General features: G+C 43.9%; 2 protein-coding genes across 2 annotated transcripts in view; one reads left to right on the top strand and one right to left on the bottom strand.

The window, feature by feature from the left end:
- Positions 1-13989, bottom strand: part of LOC140597954 (uncharacterized) — a 76316-nt gene extending 62327 nt beyond the window's left edge. The window contains exons 1-2 of the mRNA XM_072750017.1: positions 13004-13989; positions 3731-3764 (exon numbers count right to left, since the gene is read on the bottom strand). Coding sequence (XP_072606118.1) covers positions 3731-3764; positions 13004-13827 — 858 coding nt within the window. The 5' untranslated portion in view covers positions 13828-13989. The remainder of the gene's footprint in view (positions 1-3730; positions 3765-13003) is intronic.
- Positions 11021-12570, top strand: HTR1A (5-hydroxytryptamine receptor 1A). The gene has a single exon (XM_025983124.2). The coding sequence runs from the start codon at positions 11165-11167 to the stop codon at positions 12434-12436; it is 1272 nt and encodes a 423-aa protein (XP_025838909.1). The 5' UTR covers positions 11021-11164; the 3' UTR covers positions 12437-12570.
- Positions 13990-19312: the final 5323 nt, after the last annotated feature.

Genomic DNA, 19312 nt, shown 5'->3' with positions numbered 1-19312 from the left:
CTCTGGCCTTGTCTTTGTCCTATTCTTTCACATGGATGAATTTCTCTGGCTTCTCACTTTCTTGGCCTCTTTCCATGTATTAGGAAAGTCAACTATTTCTTTCTTCTGATCTTGAAAATAGTGACTTTATGAAGAGAGGTCCTGAGGTGCCCTGCAAACCTGGCCCTTCAGGAGTTTCCTATGTGTACTGCTCATGCCCCGCAATTGTGTCTGAAGTCACTTTTTCTCTCAGTGTAGTCCTCTGCACTGTCTCTCTGCCTCTTGTGGGTTGTTGTTACTCTCTGTGGTGTTAGTGGGACCCAGGCAGTCCAGGTCTGAGAATGGTATGCCTGTTGGGAAATTTGAGAATGAGGAGGCATGGCAGTGGTTGCAAAATTTGTTGGGCCACTAGTCCTATGCTGAGTCCCCTGAAATGCTATGGAAACTAGGGGCTGTGTGCTGGGGTGCCCGAGAGTGCAAGGCTGGACATGCCATGCCATGATGGCTGGCCTGGCTGGACACGGTGTGCATTGGTGGCTGGGGGCCCGTGGCTGGAAGCTGCAGCTGGGTGGGGCACATGACCGCAGCTGTGCTCCTGGTAGCTGACTGCAGTATGGGAGCCGCTTTAACAAAATTTGCCCTGAGCCCTAGATATATTGTCCGTGCAGCTCTGCCTCCTGCAGGTGGCTCTGTGTTCATGCTAGTAGTAGGGGAAGAAAATGGTGCCTGTCAGCTCCCTCATTTTCAAAGTCCTCTAACATGCTCCAAAATCATATCTGTTCTCTGTTTGCCCTGGGCTTTGTGTAAAATGCCTTTTTTTTTGGTTTGTTTTTTAATGTTGCCTCTCTGTGCAGGCTGCTGTCTTTTTAAGGGCAGCTTCCCAGCTATCACTCAGTCTCCTGGCTCGGGAAGTGCTGAATCAGTTGAATTGTAAAGCTCCAGGCTCTAAGTACCACAAGTTTAAAAAAAAAACTCATGAAATTCAGCCCCTCGAGGTTTAAAAGCCAAACAGATATAGGGATTAGTCTTCCCTGTGTGAGCTCCCTGGTGCAAGGGCTTTTTTCTCCACCCTCCCCATCAGACACCTCTCTGTCTCCTGTGGGCAGCCTCCCTCTGCCTTTCTGACCTTCCTAACCCTTCAGATGCAGCTTCTCCTCTGTATTTAGTTGTGGAGTTTGTTATGCCAGTCTTTAGATTACAGTCTGGTTTATTGACTTGGATGTAGATGGCATCTAGTTTTAAATGTGTGAAATAGGGCGAGCTCAGGGTCCTTCTACTCTGTCATCTTCCCAAGCTCCTCCCATTTAATTGGTATTTAAAAGAATGCTTCCAAATTGCCCAATTTTGAAATAATAATGGAAAACAGAAAATAACTAGAATTGAATAATGATAATAGCCTATGTCAAAATTTGTTAGATGTAGCTAAAATGCAGTTTCAAAGAAAATGTACATTTATAAATTCCGATGTTAAAAAACATTTCATATTTAATGAGCAAACTGCAAAACTTACCAGTTTGAAAAAACAAACAAACAAACAACAGTATTCCCTAAGAAGACAAAGCATAAAAAAGATAAAAGCAGAAATAAAGCAAATAAAAAACAGTCAATAGAGAGGATCAACAAAGATAAAGATTGCATCTTTTACAAAACCAGTAAAATAGAATAAATAACATTTGTTGATATTGATCAAGAATAAATTGGAAAAGTCTCACACAAATAACATTAAGGATGAAAGCAGGATATTCACTGCAGATAGGGAAAAGTTCATTGTTTTAAGCAACTTGGTAAAAATAAAAACTTTTTTGTGATGAGAATTTAGGATTACTCTCTTAACTTTCCTACATATCATCTAACAATGTTAATAGTCATAGTGTGGTACATTACTTTCCTACTACTTATTTATTTTATAACTGGAAGTTTGTACATTTTATTTTATTTTATTTTATTTTAGATTTTATCTAAATTCAAGTTAGTTAACATATAGTATATTATTAGTTTCAGAGGTAGAATTTAGTGATTTATCAGTTGCCTATAACACCCAGTGTTCATTTCATTAAGGGCACTACTTAATGCTCAGTACCTAGTTATCCCTAACCCCTACCCACCTTCCCTCTAGCAGTCTTCAGTTTGTTCCCTAGGGTTAAGAGTCTTTTATGATTTGCCTCCCTCTCTGTTTTTATTTTATTTTTTCTCTTTCCCTTCCCCTATGTTCAACTGTCTTGTTTCTTAAATTCCACATATGAGTTAAGTCAAATGGTATTTGCCTTTCTCTGACTGACTTATTTTGCTTAGCATAATACTGTCTAGTTCCATCCACATTGTTGTAAATTGCAAGATCTCATTATTGTTGATGGCTGAGTAATATTCCATTGTATAAACATTTCTTTCAAGAAAACTATAACTTAACATTGATTCTAGAAGTATTAGAAAGCCTGAATTGTCTTGTAGCCACTAAGGTGATTGCAACAGGAGTTAATCACATACTCTTGAAGAAAAATCAGGCCTAAATGTTTTTACAGACAAGTTTTACCAAATAGTTTTACCAAACAGATAATGGAATTCTTATAAAAACTATTCTAAAAAGCACCAACTGAGGGAATACTGCATTTTTATGAGGTTGGTATAACTTTTGATATCAATGTCAGAATAGGATAGTATAAGAAGGGAAATTTGTAGACAAATCTCACTTGTGAACTTAGATGAAAAACCCAAAACAAAATATTAGTGACATAAGTCTAGAAATAAAACTGAAAATAGAACTCTTCAAGCGGCTTAGGTATACCTTTCAGAAATAAACATATGGTGTAGCATTAGAAAAATTATCTCTAGTATCATGAATAAGTATGCTTTCTATTACCACATTTCTGAAATATTAAACTGCAGTTCTAGACAGTTCATTAGGAAACCAAAAGCTAAGTGAAAAAAAGCTTAGACAGAATGATACATTGTAATGTTTCTAGATTCTTTAGTTGTAAACATAGGAAAGCAAAGAAAATCTATAGATAGTTTAAAATTAAGTCTGCCCAAAGTAAACTAATTTACAAAGTTATCCATATGCCTAAAACAATTGAAAATATGATTTTAAAAATATATGATTCACAAAGCTACCACGTATACAAACATAACCACAATACCAACAAAATAAGATATGTAGGGGGGGAAATATGATAAAAGCTGTTCATGCCATTAATGGAGAAAAATAAAAACTTTATTGAAAGGCAAGAAAGAGCTAAATAAATGGATAAGAAAATTCACATATAAGATTCAACATCATAAAGATGTCTGTTCTTTCCAAATTATCAGAATTCTAAGAAAATTCTACAATAACTTTGGATAGACATATGGGGGTGGGATAGATGAGTTGATTCAAAGTTAATATGTAGCAATAAAGAGCCAAGTATAGCTAAGAAACTTTTAAGGAAGAATAATGAACAGATATTATATATTAAATTCACTTTAAAAACTAAGACAGGGGATCCCTGGGTGGCGCAGCGGTTTGGCGCCTGCCTTTGGCCCAGGGCGCGATCCTGGAGACCCGGGATCGAATCCCACGTCGGGCTCCTGGTGCATGGAGCCTGCTTCTCCCTCTGCCTGTGTCTCTGCCTCTCTCTCTCTCTCTCTCTCTCTCTGTGACTATCATAAATAAATAAAAATTAAAAAAACAAAACAAAACAAAAAACTAAGACAGTGTAATTTTGAGACTAGAGATTGACAAATAGACCAACTAAAGAGAATAGTCTAGCAAACTTACCTGTATGCGAAAACATGATATATGGTGGAGGAGACTGTAAAGCAGAGAAAGAAAGAATTGACCATTACACAAATGGTATTGAATAATTTTGAACTCTTACACTAAAAATTGAAGCAGATTCCTACCTCACACAATATACTCAAAGCCAAATCTAGGTGAGTTAATGAACTAAATATGAAACTGGAAAAAATTGTTGACTCATCTTTATGGCCTCAAGGTAGGAAAAGATCTTTTTAAGCAAAACACAAAATGCACAGAACAACAACAAAAATACTCATTTATGTTAAATTAAAAAAAATTCATCAACAGGCACTTTTATATAAAAGTGAAAATCTGGGCCAAAGTTTGGGAGAAAATATCTTCAATAATATAAATGACATAAAATTAATATTCATAATAGATAATGGACTTATATCAGTAAGTTTAAAAAAAAAGACAGCAAAGAACCCAGTTTAAAGGTAAGCAAAAATGGTGATCCAACAAATCACAGCACAGACACCCGAAACAACACTCAATCTCGATGAAGCAATGAAAACGCACACATTTTTAGGGGTTGTATTAGTTTCCTCAGGCTGCCATAATAAAGTGCCACCAACTGGGTGGTTAAATCGACAGAAATGTATCGTCTCACAATTCCAGATGCTAGCTATCTGAAATGAAAGTGTCGGCATAAACTCCCTATCTGCAGCAGAGACTCTCCAATGAGGAGATTTGTTTGTTTCTGATGATTGTCAATGGTCCTTGGTGTTACTTGGCTTATGGCAGCACAACTCCAATTTCTGTCTCTGTCTTCATATGGTGTTCTTCCCTGTGTGTCTATCTGTCTTCGTGGGTTCTCCTCTATTTGTGTCTTTGTCCAAATTTCCCTTATTTTATGAGTATCAGTGTTTTGATCAGGGCCCACCCTGATTGTGGATGACCTCACCTTAACTTGATTACCTCTGCAAAGATCCTATTTCTAAAAAAGGTCACAGTAACAGACACCAAGTCTTCTGTCCTTTTGGGTGACACAATTCAACCCACAATTTTATGCAATTTTATACAGCCAGATTGGAGAAGAATTAGGCTAAATGTACCAAAGTTGAATCCGGGTGTATCATAAAACCCAGTAATTCCATTTCTGGATACTCAGATCCTTGGTTCCCTAGGTACGGTCTGTAAATCAGCAAGATTAGTGTCACCCAGGAGCTTGGTAGAAATGCAGAGTCTTGGGCCTCATCCCAGACCTAAAATGTCATAATCTGCATTTCAGCAAGATCCCCATGTGATTTTTGCTTGAAAAGTGTTAATCTAGTTTACTTTAAGATAAAAAAAAAAAGATATGCACATGAATGCTCATTGAAGTACTGTTTATAAAAGCAAACATTTACAGGAGGTTTAAAGATTCACTAGACAGAGAATAAATAAATAATTTGTGGCATTATTCATACAATTTAAACCTACACAATGAAAATAAATGAACTAGAGGTGCTTCTATCAATACAGATGAATTTCACAAAGATAATGTTGAGGAAAAAACAAAGTTGCAAAAGAATGTACAGAAAATAATACCATTTCTGTACTGCTTAGTGATGCGCGCAGATAATGTAGAAGTACGAAGTCATTCATGAGAGTGAGAAACACTCAATTCTAGAGCAGACAGGGACTTCAGTGGACTCGTACTCTTCTGGTTCTTCAGATTTTCTTAATCGTATAAGTATTTACTGTAGTAATCTTTATACTATACTATCCTCTGTATTTTTGGTATATCTTATTTAATGCATAATAAAATGAAAAAAACTAAGGAAAAATTTAAGTCTGACAAATGGCAGAGTAGTCATTTGAATCTGAAACTGTGCCCCTGAGCCACTATTATCAACTAACATATTACTGTTTCAATAGATAAAATGGCCCAGTTATAGATCGGTACTTTGTAATCACAATTGTTGCTTTTATATAAGGAGTATGTCTTAAAACAAGATTAAAATAATGCAATGAGGGGGATCCCTGGGTGGCTCAGCAGTTTAGCGCCTGCCTTCAGCCCAGGGCATGATCCTGGACTCTTGGGATCGAGTCCCACATCAGGCTCCCTGTATGGAGCCTGCTTCTCCCTCTGCCTGTGTCTCTGCCTCTCTCTCTCTCTGTGTCTCTCATGAATACATAAATAAAAATCTTTAAAAAATAATGCAATGAATATTGGCTTTAGTTTTATAACAAAAATGTTACTTGCCAAAGCCAATAAAAATGTTAGCATTTCCCACCTACTATTGTTAGATTAATACCGAAATTGAATTTTGTTTCAGATAATCATTAGACAGAATTTAATTTCCAGCTATCCTTAGAAGAACAGAGAAATATTGAGCTAACACCAAACATTTTTCTCATCTCTACTATGTTCATATTCTTTCAGAAATGAGCCCTGAAAATATTCTCAGAAAGAAAGCAGCGTTGAAGGATTGAGTTCAGGAAGTACATTTACTAACACCTGATGTTATAATTTCTTAATTACGTATAGCAAAAGTACTGACTTTGTTTTTTTATTTACCGTACTTTTATACCTTATATTAGGGCTATGAATTTCAATCATTTATTTTATGCTTTTGAAAAAATGGTTAAGCTCCCAGATAAAGGGCAGACTCCCAATTCAACAGTGATTATTGAGCTTCTGTTGACATTTTTCCCCTTTTAATAACTTCTTATTTAAGTCAGCAAGTTCTGGAATGAAAAACTCCCATCTTTATTCATTTATCTTATACTCAGAATCTCCTAAAGAACTGTAAGCTTACCAGATACTTTAAGGAGTAGGAAGAAATGTCACCTCCATGTCAAATTGTTTTCACGGTAAATTCTTACCTGAGAGGGCCTTCATTTGTTTTCAGGCTCTTGCTCTTTCACTAAGCCTACCTAATTCTCTTTCTCCACATTGCTCAGCAATTGTCAAAAGAGAGAGAATTAATATTTTTACTTTGCATCACTATTACTACCCAGGAAACAAGAGGGTTAATCAACTAGCCCAAGGTCACCCACCTAGTGAATACATGTTACATTTTTTTCACTCTCCATATGCTGTGGTTTTAGCCTGTGTGTTAAATGAACCAAGTCAATCTTAAGTGGTTCTCAGGAGTAGAGACTGAGATCCACTGTTTGTGTTTTGGTGCTGAAAACCAAATGCAGTTCTGGGCCTCAAGAGGTATCTGACATGTACAAATAGCAGTGAAGGAATGATACCATTGGAGGAAGGAGGATGGTGAGGATTGACACATAAAAAAAGTATTCTCAGTTTTACAAAATGTTTTCTCTTGCATTTTGGTTGTATTTTTTTAAAGGCGACAAGTTAATTTTCAATGATAATCAGAAGACCATGTTTCCTAAGTTATTTAAGCAAACACCTCTCTTTGAAGTCTTTTGTTTGTTTTGTTTTGTTTTTCCCTCTAGTGACTTCCAGTAAAAATCCACAGTTCTGGAAGAACTACAATTGCTCTATTGCTTTACTACTTGATGACTGGGGAACATTAAATTCAGAATGGTGGCATTTTTATTTAAAAAAAAAATCAATCCTAGTTTCCACTTGAAAAAAATATAAGCTTTTTTAAATAGGAGCTTTTAGAAATCACGTTTGTAATCTAAGTGCATTTTCAACTCTTGACTATATAAGTTATTCCCTCATTAATAGAAAAATCAGCCATGATTTAGGGATTATGGATAAACATATCAATTACTGAGAAGCCCCAACCATTACTAAGCCGTCAGTAATGACAGCACACTCAGACTTCACAGCAAATATCTTTTTTTTAGTATATTATCAGCTTAATATCTTTTTATCTTATGTCCCTGGTCCAAGAACTACATTGAAATGCAGGGCTTGTATCAAATTTCCTGTGAAAATGTTAAAAATCTTTATCTCTCATAAACTATTTTAGAGAAATTTCACATGATGGATGGTGGATCATACTCCAGATCCATAACTGACAAGTTGCATCTAGTAAATTCAAACAAGAAATAAAAGCAGAATGACTGCAAGTATTGTTTTTAAATGATGTCATCAGTAACATCTGCTTTAAGGTTAGCTTTTCTTCAGGCTAATTTCTTGAAGAACAAAAGCCTAACTACCCAGACGTTTGGTTTGCACCATTTTCTTCTGGAATATCTGGGATCCTGTGTCTTTAAAGGTTAAATATAGAAGAAATGGCAACGTGTGGACATGAAGAAATGCATTATCATTGTGCTGTTAGTATCTATCACGGTAGTAGTAGTTCAACGAAAGGTTATATAACTACTGGTCACTTGAAGGTTATGATAACATAATCAGTGCTGTATCTTTTTCATATTTCTATTTTCTTCCCAATGTTCATTAGATTGCCTAAAAGTCTTGTTATGGATTTTAAGAAACGTAATGTTTGAAATATTATGTACATCATTCCTATGGAAGACCTGAGGCACTTAAGTTTTTTTCAACCTATGAAAATGCTGCATTGTAGAATATTATAGCACAAAAGCAAATACCAGACCTCATCAATATAATTAATTCCAGATTTAAGTCATTTTAGCTTTCCTGAAAAGGAAAAACATAAATTTGTCAGTTATTAAACCATTGGGGTCCAAGAGATGAATACATATTGCAGACTGACATGTTTACTGACATACATTTATATGCACGAAATTTAACATGATTCCTGTTCAAGGATGTCTTTGATATGTACATATTTTTAAAATTTAAATTCCTTTTATTTTTACTCTTCATTTATGTTATCAACTCTATTTCCAAAATTTCATCTTCGGAGAATCCAGATTTTAATTATTTTCCCATTATAATTTCTGGACCCACAACTATACTTCAATAAAGCTAGTTAGTTCTGTTTTTGTGAGGATATTTTATTTTATTTTTTTTTGTGAGGATATTTTAAAAGGGGAATCAGTACCTTCACAAATCTTAAAAAAGGCATCTTCAGAGTCTGTTGCCACTATTGCTGTGTATACTTATCTCTTTCTTTTCAATGCCATGAATCATTATAAATGTCAGGTTCATTATTGTGGCATGCTGAAATGATTGAGTGGGAACTGTGCCCAGCACTTCATTGTAAAACAATCCATCCCTAAACACATTGCCCTCTACTGTATGCATCAGCCCAATTAGATTTTCTTTGACACTTTGGTGATTGCTCTTTTGTTTGGTCTTGGAGAACTCAAAACCATAAAATTCAGCTCAGATTTGAACACAATATCATGACTATTGCTTTGCTACCTGAGGAGAATCTGTGCATGTCAAGTAGAGTCATGCCTACTCGTATTTGCTTGTAGGATTGCATTCTGCACTTTGCCTTCACTTTAGTCATCTAATCAGTACATATCAGTGAACTTTGCTGTGTTAAATGGTTTTTTACTCTAGTAGATTAGGAGCCCCATTCTTTATCTATTCACATGGGATCAAATTTGCCTTTCCTGGTAAAAAGAAACAGCCTAGAACCAACCTGTAGTAGTCTATTTTGTAGGTGGTCATCCCAATTTGCAAAATCCAAAACCATCCCACCCCCCAATTGGTGAATGTGTGCAAACGTATGAGTTCCAAAGTGCAGCCTTTGTCAGCACAAAACCAACAACAGCCGATGATGATGTTTGCCTGGGTCTATTACTATCTCATTCCTAGACCTAACTTCCCAACAGCTGGTTCTGCGGACTTTCAAAGAGAGCTAGAGAATGGACAAGGCTTGATATACAATATTAAGAGCAAAAGAGGGTAATAAAAGAGATTTTTGAAGAAGAAATATGAAAGTCCATCTTGCTTTTCTTTTAATAACCACATTTTCTTTTCTTTCACCAGGTTATGGGATTGCCTCAGTCAGGAGGACCTGCTTAACTCTGCAATTCCAAGGGTTTCTAGAGGCGCTCCAAAGCCTTTGCCGGAAGGTGGCGACATCCGCCCTTCTTGCCTAGAGCTGTCCCAGGTGCTGAAGCCGACATCCGCGCTTGAGGGAAACCGCGGGCCCGCGATCCGAGATTCCAAGTTCCCCTAGAGGTTTGCAGGCTCTGGCCAGACAAGCCAAAGGCCAGATCAAGCGCTCGACCTTGTTTACAGAATCCAGGCAAAAGACTCCCTTCCCTAAATATACTCCGCCATGAAGCTACGAACCGTGGTAATGTTCATTGACATTCAAAAAAGGTGATGGTAACGGAAAGGCGTGTGTTTATCTATGTGTGCAGAATGCATACGGAATTGAGTTTTTTCTTCACTCTGAGATGTATTTACCTGTCCGTTGATATGCCCTTTCCCTCCTAATTTCCCAAAGCAAATAAATAAATAAAGCCACAGGCAACATCCTCCCCCAAGAGAATCAGGCTGGACTGTCAGAGAATGAACGGGCGGGCAGGCTTCCTTAAAAAAGAAAAAAAAAAAAAAAGCTAAAAAAACCACTTGGTCTTCTTTCCATCAGTTAACAATAATTTACAGACGACCCCGGGCCTGGCTACCTTCCCGTTCAGGCTCCGTGTGGCTCCTTTGCTCATCTCCCACTGCCACTCCGGTGCTGCTTACCCCGCTTCATAATTGGACAGAAATACGAAGCAACGGATAGTTAGGATTTTTTTTTTCCCCACCCTCTCGAGTTTGGCTGGATGAGAGGCGGAGTTACGTGTTGTGATATTGGTCTGACCGGCGGCAGATGCGGTGGAAGCGAGTTCTGAACCTCTGCCGACCGAAAGGGGCCAGAACCTGCGCGGAGCCAGAGGGAGGGGAGGGGGGGGCGGGGAGGGCGGGGACCCAGAGGAACGAGGCACTCGGGGCTGGGGAAATGCTAGCAGGGGAGGGTTAGCGTGGGAGGGAGGGACACTGTCGGAGGAGCTGTCGGAGCCACACACGGAGGGATAAGGAAAGCGGAGTGAGAAGAAAGGAGGAAACCGAAAAGATTCAGGAGCGAGAGGGCGGAAAGGGAGGAGAGAAGGCTCCGGAGAAAGAGAAGAGGCCGGAGGAGAGAGTGGGAAAGAGGAAGGGAGGGGAGCAGACACAGGGGAGTCGCCGACGGACCCTGCACGATGAGGCTTCTCCATTCCAGATACTTCTAAGATTGAGGGCTGCTTGCTAGTGGGGAGACTCCGGCTCGGGCAGCCAGCCGGCCCAGTGGCAAAGTAAAATGAACAGTGAGACCCAGACGTGGCGGCCACCTCTCCGACATCCGGAGGTCCCGGAGCCGTTCTCGGGCCAACTCCTTTCCCAGCTGGCGTCTCGGAGCCCGCCGGACCAAGGGAGCCCAGGGAACGCCTGGAAGCTTCTCCCCGGAGATGCCCTCGCCTAAGCAGTAAGAACTTCTTGCTTGAGTCCCTGCATTGCCTCCACCTGCAACTCCCCCGGAGAGAGGGCTGGGAGACCCCCAAGGGGGAGGGGCGAGGGGGACCCGGACGCCGCTCTTTCTCCCCTCCCCCTCCCCCGCTCCCCCCCCCCCCCCCCCAGCCGGGCGCGCAGGCATGGAGGGGCTCAGCCCCGGACAGGGCAACAACACCACCTCGTCCGAGGGGCCCTTCGGGACGCGCGGCAACGCTACTGGCATCTCCGACGTGACCTTCAGCTACCAAGTGATCACCTCCCTGCTGCTGGGCACGCTCATTTTCTGCGCGGTGCTGGGCAATGCGTGCGTGGTGGCCGCCATCGCCCTGGAGCGCTCCCTGCAGAATGTGGCCAACTATCTCATCGGCTCGCTGGCTGTCACCGACCTCATGGTGTCGGTGCTGGTGCTGCCCATGGCCGCGCTGTACCAGGTGCTCAACAAATGGACGCTGGGACAGGTCACCTGTGACCTATTCATTGCCCTCGACGTGCTGTGCTGCACCTCGTCCATCCTGCACCTGTGCGCCATTGCGCTGGACAGGTACTGGGCCATCACGGACCCCATCGACTACGTGAACAAGAGGACGCCCCGGCGCGCCGCTGCGCTCATCTCGCTCACTTGGCTCATCGGCTTCCTCATCTCCATTCCGCCCATGCTGGGTTGGCGCACCCCCGAAGACCGCTCGGACCCCGACGCGTGCACCATCAGCAAGGACCACGGCTACACTATCTACTCCACCTTTGGCGCTTTCTACATCCCGCTGCTGCTCATGCTGGTCCTCTACGGGCGCATCTTCCGCGCCGCGCGCTTCCGCATCCGCAAAACAGTCAAGAAGGCGGAGAGGAAGGGAGCGGACGCCCGCTCCGGGGTGTCGCCAGCCCCGCAGCCCAGGAAGAGCGTGAACGGCGAGCCGGGGGGCAGAGAATGGAGGCAGGGTCCGGGGAGCAAGGCTGGGGGGCCTCTGTGCACCAACGGCGCGGTGAGGCGGGGCGACGACGGCGCCGCCCTGGAGGTGATTGAGGTGCACCGCGTGGGCAGCTCCAAAGAGCACCTGCCGCTGCCCAGCGAGGCTGGCGCCATCCCTTGCGCCCCCGCCTCCTTCGAGAAGAAGAATGAGCGCAACGCCGAGGCCAAGCGCAAGATGGCCCTGGCCCGGGAGAGGAAAACGGTGAAGACGCTGGGCATCATCATGGGCACGTTCATCCTCTGCTGGCTGCCCTTCTTCATCGTGGCCCTGGTCCTGCCCTTCTGCGAGAGCAGCTGCCACATGCCCACCCTGCTGGGCGCCATAATCAACTGGCTGGGCTACTCCAACTCCCTGCTCAACCCCGTCATCTACGCCTACTTCAACAAGGACTTCCAGAACGCCTTTAAGAAGATCGTCAGGTGCAAGTTCTGCCGCCGACGGTGACGGTCCTCTCGGGCCCCCGCCGACGAGCCCGGTCCTCTCGGGCCCCCGCAGCCTCCGGCGCGCACCCCTGGGACAGCTCGCGACTTCCCCGCGGCCTCCGGCCCTCCTCCCGCCTCCCCGCTCCCTCCCCCTCCCCCTCCCCCTCCTCCTCCTCCTCCTCCTCCTCCTCCTCCACCCAATCCCCTGCTCCGAGGGAGCGCGCGGCGCGCAGGGGGCCCCCCGAGCGGAGCGGCTGCAGCACCCGGGGAGCTCCCGGGCGTGCGGGGGGCCACCTCGGCTCAGACCGCGGCCCCGGGACCGGTTCCGATCCCCCGCACTGGCCTCCTCCCACGCCTCTGCGCCCCACATCTTCTCGGCGGGACTTGAAGCCTCAGCCGTTCAAGGCAAAAAAAAAAAAAAAAAAAAAAAAAATCAATCTACATAGAAACATTAAACCGTACACGCAGCCGCCGCGCCACTGAGGCCCCCACCTGCCCGCCCCGCTGCTAGAACTTGGGTTTAAAGTTCAGGAGTTTGCTTCACTCCCGACCCCCAGCCCTGCCCCGCCCTCCTCCCCGAGAAACTCACTTTCGTTGATTGATTGATTGATTGATTGATTGATTGATTGATTTCGGTTGCATCCCTTCTTTCCACGTCCCTTTCTGCCCTCCCTCGTCCCGGGCTTTGGTCTGCCAGCCGGGAAAGGCTGGAGGGTCCCTTTCCCCGGAGCGCGCGGCGTCCCCGGGACTCGCCGCCTGCGTAGACTTGCTCAGTAACCCTCCCGCGCCCCGCCCCGCCCCGCGCTCCGCTCCCTCGGGCTGCAAACGCGGGGCCCGGGGCGGTGCCTCGGGGTGGACTCGTCCGGCCCGGCGAGGCGGGGGTGCGCGGCGAGCGCGCCCACCCAAGAGCCTGACGGCAGGTGGCAAGGCTGCAGCGGCCCTGGGCCCCGACGGGCTCCGCTTGCTCCCGCGGGCTGTGGCGCCCGGGGGGGCCGAAGGGGCCGAGGGGGCCGAGGGGGCCGGGTCAGCAGGGCTCGCTGCAGCCGCGGGAGCTGGATCCCGCGGGACGGGGCGGGGGGAGGGGACCCGGGAAGCCCAAGGGGTGGCGGGGGGCGGGCCGTGGCCCAGAGAGGCGACGCCGGGGCGCGCGGCCCGGGCTGCAGGTGGCGCTCCTCGTGGACCCCGGAAGGGCGCTTTCAGCCGAGGGTGCAGACCCTTTCCTCCTGACTCCCCCCGCGTCCCGTCGATTGCAACAGTTGCGTGAAGCGCCTCCTCCCCCTGCGCGGGGTTCGCTCCCCGGGTTCGCTCCCCACGTCCAGCGCGCGTAGGTGCCAGGACTTTGCTTTCCAAACAGGAATCCCAGGCCTCCAACCCAACGCGTCCCCATAGGTGTAGCACTGCCTGGGACCTCATGGGGCAGTCACTTTAAATAACGGGGCCCCAAAGACTAGCGAGGGGTGCTCTCGCTGGGGAGGCCCTGAGAAGCTTGTACAGGGTTGGGTTTGCTCCTTGGCCTGGGGTGAGCCACAGGTCCTGGACACACCGCTTTCTTGGCCACTTGAAGATGTAGAGCACTCCAGGCTTCCCCCCTCCTCCCCCCCAGCTCCTCTTTCAACCTTGCCACTTCTGCTGAGAAACCAGTTCTAATCTCTACTGCCCCCAGAAGGGAAGCTATTTTTGGTGCTCCGTTTGAATGTAAATCTCCAACCACAGGACTGGGATCAAGAGGTTTGTGAGTTAGATGTAGCCTCTAATTTTCTGACGACTAACGGTTGTGTTTTCCAGTAATTGCACAAAGGTATTGATTTTTACTCCCTTCTCCCTTCAACTGGACCTTCGGAATGATTGCGTCTGCTGGTTTGAGGATGGTGTTGCAGAAGTAGCCGATGGAAAGTTCACTGGCGTTTAGGATTAAGCAAGTGACAAGACAGCTTCATCACTGAAGCCATTTTTACTGTTTGTCAACATAGCAAAGCCTCCATCTGGTATCCCTTTCTCGAACTGAAACTGAGAGTAAGCATCATATCCTGTTAAGACCGAGAAAGTCTAAGAACTCTGGACGCTCAGTGGATGGCTTGTTTTTGCATATGTAAGGCTGATAAGGGGCTAGGGTGAAAAGGTAGACGTCTTCAGCCCAAAAATTATTCATCTGCAAAGTCAGTTTCTTTTTTTTTTTTCTCACAAGAATTTCAGGACAGCTGTATGAAGAGAAAATGCACTTTTCTGTATGTCTTCCTTAATTTTAGAACACATTATATATATATATGTATATGTGTATATATATATATAATAATTCAAGCTCAAAACTTGCTTATCCAAATTATGCCTTGGCCAGCAACCTTTACATTTTGAAGTCTTGAGTCTTCCATTGATTTGTGTCTTTTACAGAACTGTATGGCAATGGTTTCTGGACATTTGTTTTTCCTGCTCTGGAGGACTTACATGAAAACGAGGAAGGAGCATCCAATTGGAGTATAATTGCCAAGGCAATAGAGAAATTTGGGCAATAAGTGCATAGCAGTCAACAGCCCCTAATGCTTTTTCTTTCTTTTAGTATTCATATTAAGATAAAATATATATGCATCAAAATCGGCCTTCACTTTTCTCTGTGACAATAAAGGACTTTATTAATGGTAATGCTACAATAAACTGATATCAGTAACACCTGCATCTCTATTTTAATCAGAATCACTGTCTATTTATTTATTTGTATTATTTCAAAATTGGAGTTCAAAAATACAACGATCAGGAGAAGATTCTACTATACAGATCAGGGATGTGACACTTGGAGAAATAAATTTAGTTTTTAGTGCTAAAGCTCATTCTAAATGAGTGATGTCTTTAAAAAAAAAAAATCCTATCTCTGGAAAGAGGTCACATCTCATCGTTTAACCACAAAACCATGAATTTTCCCTGACTGACACCTACAGTTAAGACTTAGACATCTGTCTAATTAACATGGACAGGGTGGAGGACATGAAGAAGAGAAATGCAGCCTCTGGTGAAGGCAACAAGGCCCTATCCACTGCTCTTACAGCAGTGAACAATCTGACATCCCTCCTCTGTCTTGCCCACAACTTCCAGCTAGAAGGAAATAGCCTCCCCTGGTTTCAAATAAAGCAATTCACTGTTTTGGTGTTTGTCACTGAATTAAAAGTGGAGGAGCATTTTCCTTTCTGTCTGGATCTCGTTTGATAGTGGGCTTCTAGATGGAAGATCTATTACTATGTGGGTTTTTTTTTTAAGATTTTATTTATTTATTCATGAGAGACACAGAGAGAGAGGCAGAGACTCAGGCAGAGGGAGAAGTAGGCTCCTTGAGGGGAGCCTGATGCGGGGCTCGATCCCAGGACCCCAGGATCATGACGTAGGCTGAAGCCAGATGGTCAACAGCTGAGCCGTCCAGGTGTCCTGATCTATTGCTATGTTAAAATTAATTTTGATGCTCTCTTTTCCCCTACTGGAATCACCAGTGACGCTCTTGTTTCCCAGACTTTTTTTTTCTTTTAATTCAATTTGCCAGCATATGGTATATGTTTGTTAATTCCACTGCTTTCTGGTATGAGAATGATGGCTGCAGCACATGGTGAGGCCAGGTACATGCCACAGGAAAACAGGGGTCAGGGGATACAAGGGCCAGAGAAGAGAGCACTGTGAAGCTGCATGAAGCCTTGTGCAGGTAATATATGTAAATACATGTTCTCCCCATGATGAAAAGTAAAAATAGGGCAATGGAGGAAAAAAAGCTGTCTAGAATTTCTCATCTGAAAACTGTTACATTGAGTCTCTGATCCTGAGTAAAATGATGTGTTTAGAATATTCGTCTTTTATTTTATTTATTTATTTATTTTATTTTTTTGGAATATTCATCTTTTAGATTCTGGGTATCTCCCTTGGCTCTTGTTCTCTGCTCTGGCATCTATTCCTCCAAGGGGACAATGGCTTTCTGTTTTCTCTAGGCCTCCCTTGAGTCTCTAGGAACACTCCAATTGAGAAAGAAAACTGTTCTCATTCACTTCCAGCGTGACTAACAAGCCTGGATAACAAATTAACAGCCACCGCACATCAGGCTCCATTAAATAATGTTGAAATATGGGCCTAAGAATATATTAAAAATTAATATAAGATACCTTGGTCACCTTGAAGGTGTTTCCAACCTACCGGGCTATATAAGAACGAGCTCTGAAGGCTAAGCGAATGCTAATGGTAGACCATTAGTGTCATATGAACACGACAAGTCACAAGAGTTTGGCTCTGAAAGAATTCAGGGGACCGAGGTCACTGTAAGTTAGGGGTGAGTAGGAAAGATTAGGGAGGGAAAGTTGCATAAAGCATCCAGGACTGACCTGTGGGCACATGGATGGGGGTGGTGTGAAAACGCAGACATTCTTTATGAGATGTCAAAGACAACCTGAACCCTTCTTCTTGTCAAGTGGGGGCCTGGGATGAAATCTGTGACTGGATTGCTGGATGCTGGGAGGCCTGGGTTGGTTGAGGAGGTAGAGATCCTAGAGAAAGATGCAGGTTCATGGCTTCCTGTGTGTTGTATCAGCAGAGGCTGGGAAGTGAGAGCAAAGATGAATCTATCAAGTCAGAGAAATGGCAGTTGGGGTAACTAGAGAAGAGGAAGAATGTTTCGACAGAGTAAGGGCACCGCCTACACAGAACGAGAGAATCATGAAACTATTAAGTGTCGACAGAAGATTGATCAGGGGTAGGTACAAGACAATAATTCATACTTATGTGATGTTGAAGGTTTTGCCAAATGATTTTCACACAATATACCATCGAACTTTGGGGTAGCAGATCCCTGCAGAAATGCCAAGTAGACCACTTTAGCCAAAGCAGAAGATTCCCGTAGCAGTGGGCAAATATGGAACAAATCGCTAGAGATCGTATGCAGAATCATTATAATTCCAGGTTAAAAGGCTACAGCTACAGTTTTAGTCAGTGTGGAGCACTGAGGATGAAGGCAGGAGCCTTCTGTTTGGAGCTAATCTCAATGACGTGGGTGGACCAACGAAGACCTGACTGAGGTCGCAGCGGAAGGAATGGAAAACGAGTTAGGCTCCAAAAAGTACATCAGAGCAAGAACTGGCAGGACCTGGTGCCTGCATGTGAGGAGGGAGGGAGTTGAAGATGCTGAGGAGGCTTTGTGCCCAGGAGATGAGGCCAATGACAGAAGAGGGGAAGTCAGGAGTTACTTCTACCCTAGGTGTTAGCTTTTTTTTTTTTTTTTTTTTTTTAGCTTTATCTGGACATATCAAACAGCTTTGTTCTCTGCTAAGAGAATTTCCAGCCCAGATGACAGGGGCCTGCTGGGAAAGGTATTGATACATGTCACAGCGTTTGGACAGTTGGTCATTTGGGAGAGTACGCGAGGAATGATCCTCAGAGAACAATGCTTGGATCAATACCATGATTATTGATGCATTTTTCTGGTCTTTTAGTGGAATACGTTGTTTTCTTGGAGAGGCCACAATTCTGAGGTGCTCTACAGCAGCCTTTCCAGAAGGGTAACCCAGGGCGCTTGGGTGGCTCAGTGGTTGAGCATCTGCCTTCAGCTCAGGTCGTGATCCCAGGGTCCTGGGATCAAGTCCCGCATTGGGCTCCCTGCAGGGAGCCTGCTTCTCCCTCTGCCTCTCTCTCTCTCTCTCTCTGTCTGTCATGAATAAATAAAATTTTAAGGATTTTAAAAAAAAGGGTAACCCAAACAGACCATGAGGGGCAGTGTGTTAAGGATACATGGAGCCCAGAAGATTGAGTCTATCCAGTTGACCAAGTGAAGAGCAGAGCCATCCACTTTACTCTCCAAGTCCAGTTATCAAAAACCATAGCAGACTTGTTTGATTCTTAAACCAGAAAAAAAAAAACACAACTTTTTTTTTTTTTAGATCAAAACATTTATTCTTTTTGTTACAAAAACAAAAATAAATCCAAACAGGTAATGAAATATACATTTTTTTTAAGCATTCCATCCTGGGTTCTCTGTCCTAGAATTTAATGAACAGTTCAAGTTTAGGTTGCTTCAACACTTCTTCTGGATGCTATGAGGTCTCCATCTTATAAGCATGTTTCTCTAGTTCAGCTCGTAACTGATTTGAGAAGTCATCCTCTACGTTGTCATCATCCCAATTATCCTCCCAGACACACGCATCTTCATCTTCATCTAAACCAGATATTCTTAGAAAATCTAGACCCAGGAGGCTAGAATATGCAGTGACTTATTTCTATTTTCCATCTCACTGTGCTTTGTGGCAATGACAGGGATGGGGAGATGAGTTGGGTCCCCAGATACTTCAGTAGCATATCCAGTCATTTCTACAATGCCGATCTCTAACACTGCTCAATTGTCCAGCTTCTAGGAAGTTCCTCAGGACAGGATTTCCAGGAGATGTCCTGCATTGACAAGTGGTTGTTCTGTTGTGTCTCAGCTGGATTCAAGTTTGAAGAAAGCAAAGGAAACAGGCTGGCTGGGGGGAGGGATGGGGAAAGGAAGGAGTAGACCGCAGGACTCACCTAACTCAGAGGTTGTATAGCTGTGGAGATAGAGGAGGAAGTGTTTCGAGACTTGTCTATGGTCTTTGGATGAGAAGCATTTTATGAAATAGGGTATACTTCATAGTCTCTGGGAACAATTAGGCTGACACTGTGAGAACTTAGAGAAAGCAAATGGTGAATGTTGGTTGTAGCTTTAACAGTAGAGACGGAACTCCAATTGCAAATATTCATAAACAATGTGGTTTCTTGCAAGCAGATGCTGCATTATAAGGATTTGCAATGGAAAAGGGGCAATTTATGGGACAGCCTCTGGCTCAGAAATAGTGGGCAGATGATTCGTTCGTTGGTTCAACTAATATTTCTGGACAACGTGTGGGCCAGGCACTGCTCTAGGTAT

This window comes from Vulpes vulpes, chromosome 2, assembly GCF_048418805.1.
Source record: "Vulpes vulpes isolate BD-2025 chromosome 2, VulVul3, whole genome shotgun sequence".
In the NCBI taxonomy this organism is placed as follows: domain Eukaryota; kingdom Metazoa; phylum Chordata; class Mammalia; order Carnivora; family Canidae; genus Vulpes; species Vulpes vulpes.
This window is presented reverse-complemented; position numbering and strand designations above follow the sequence as displayed.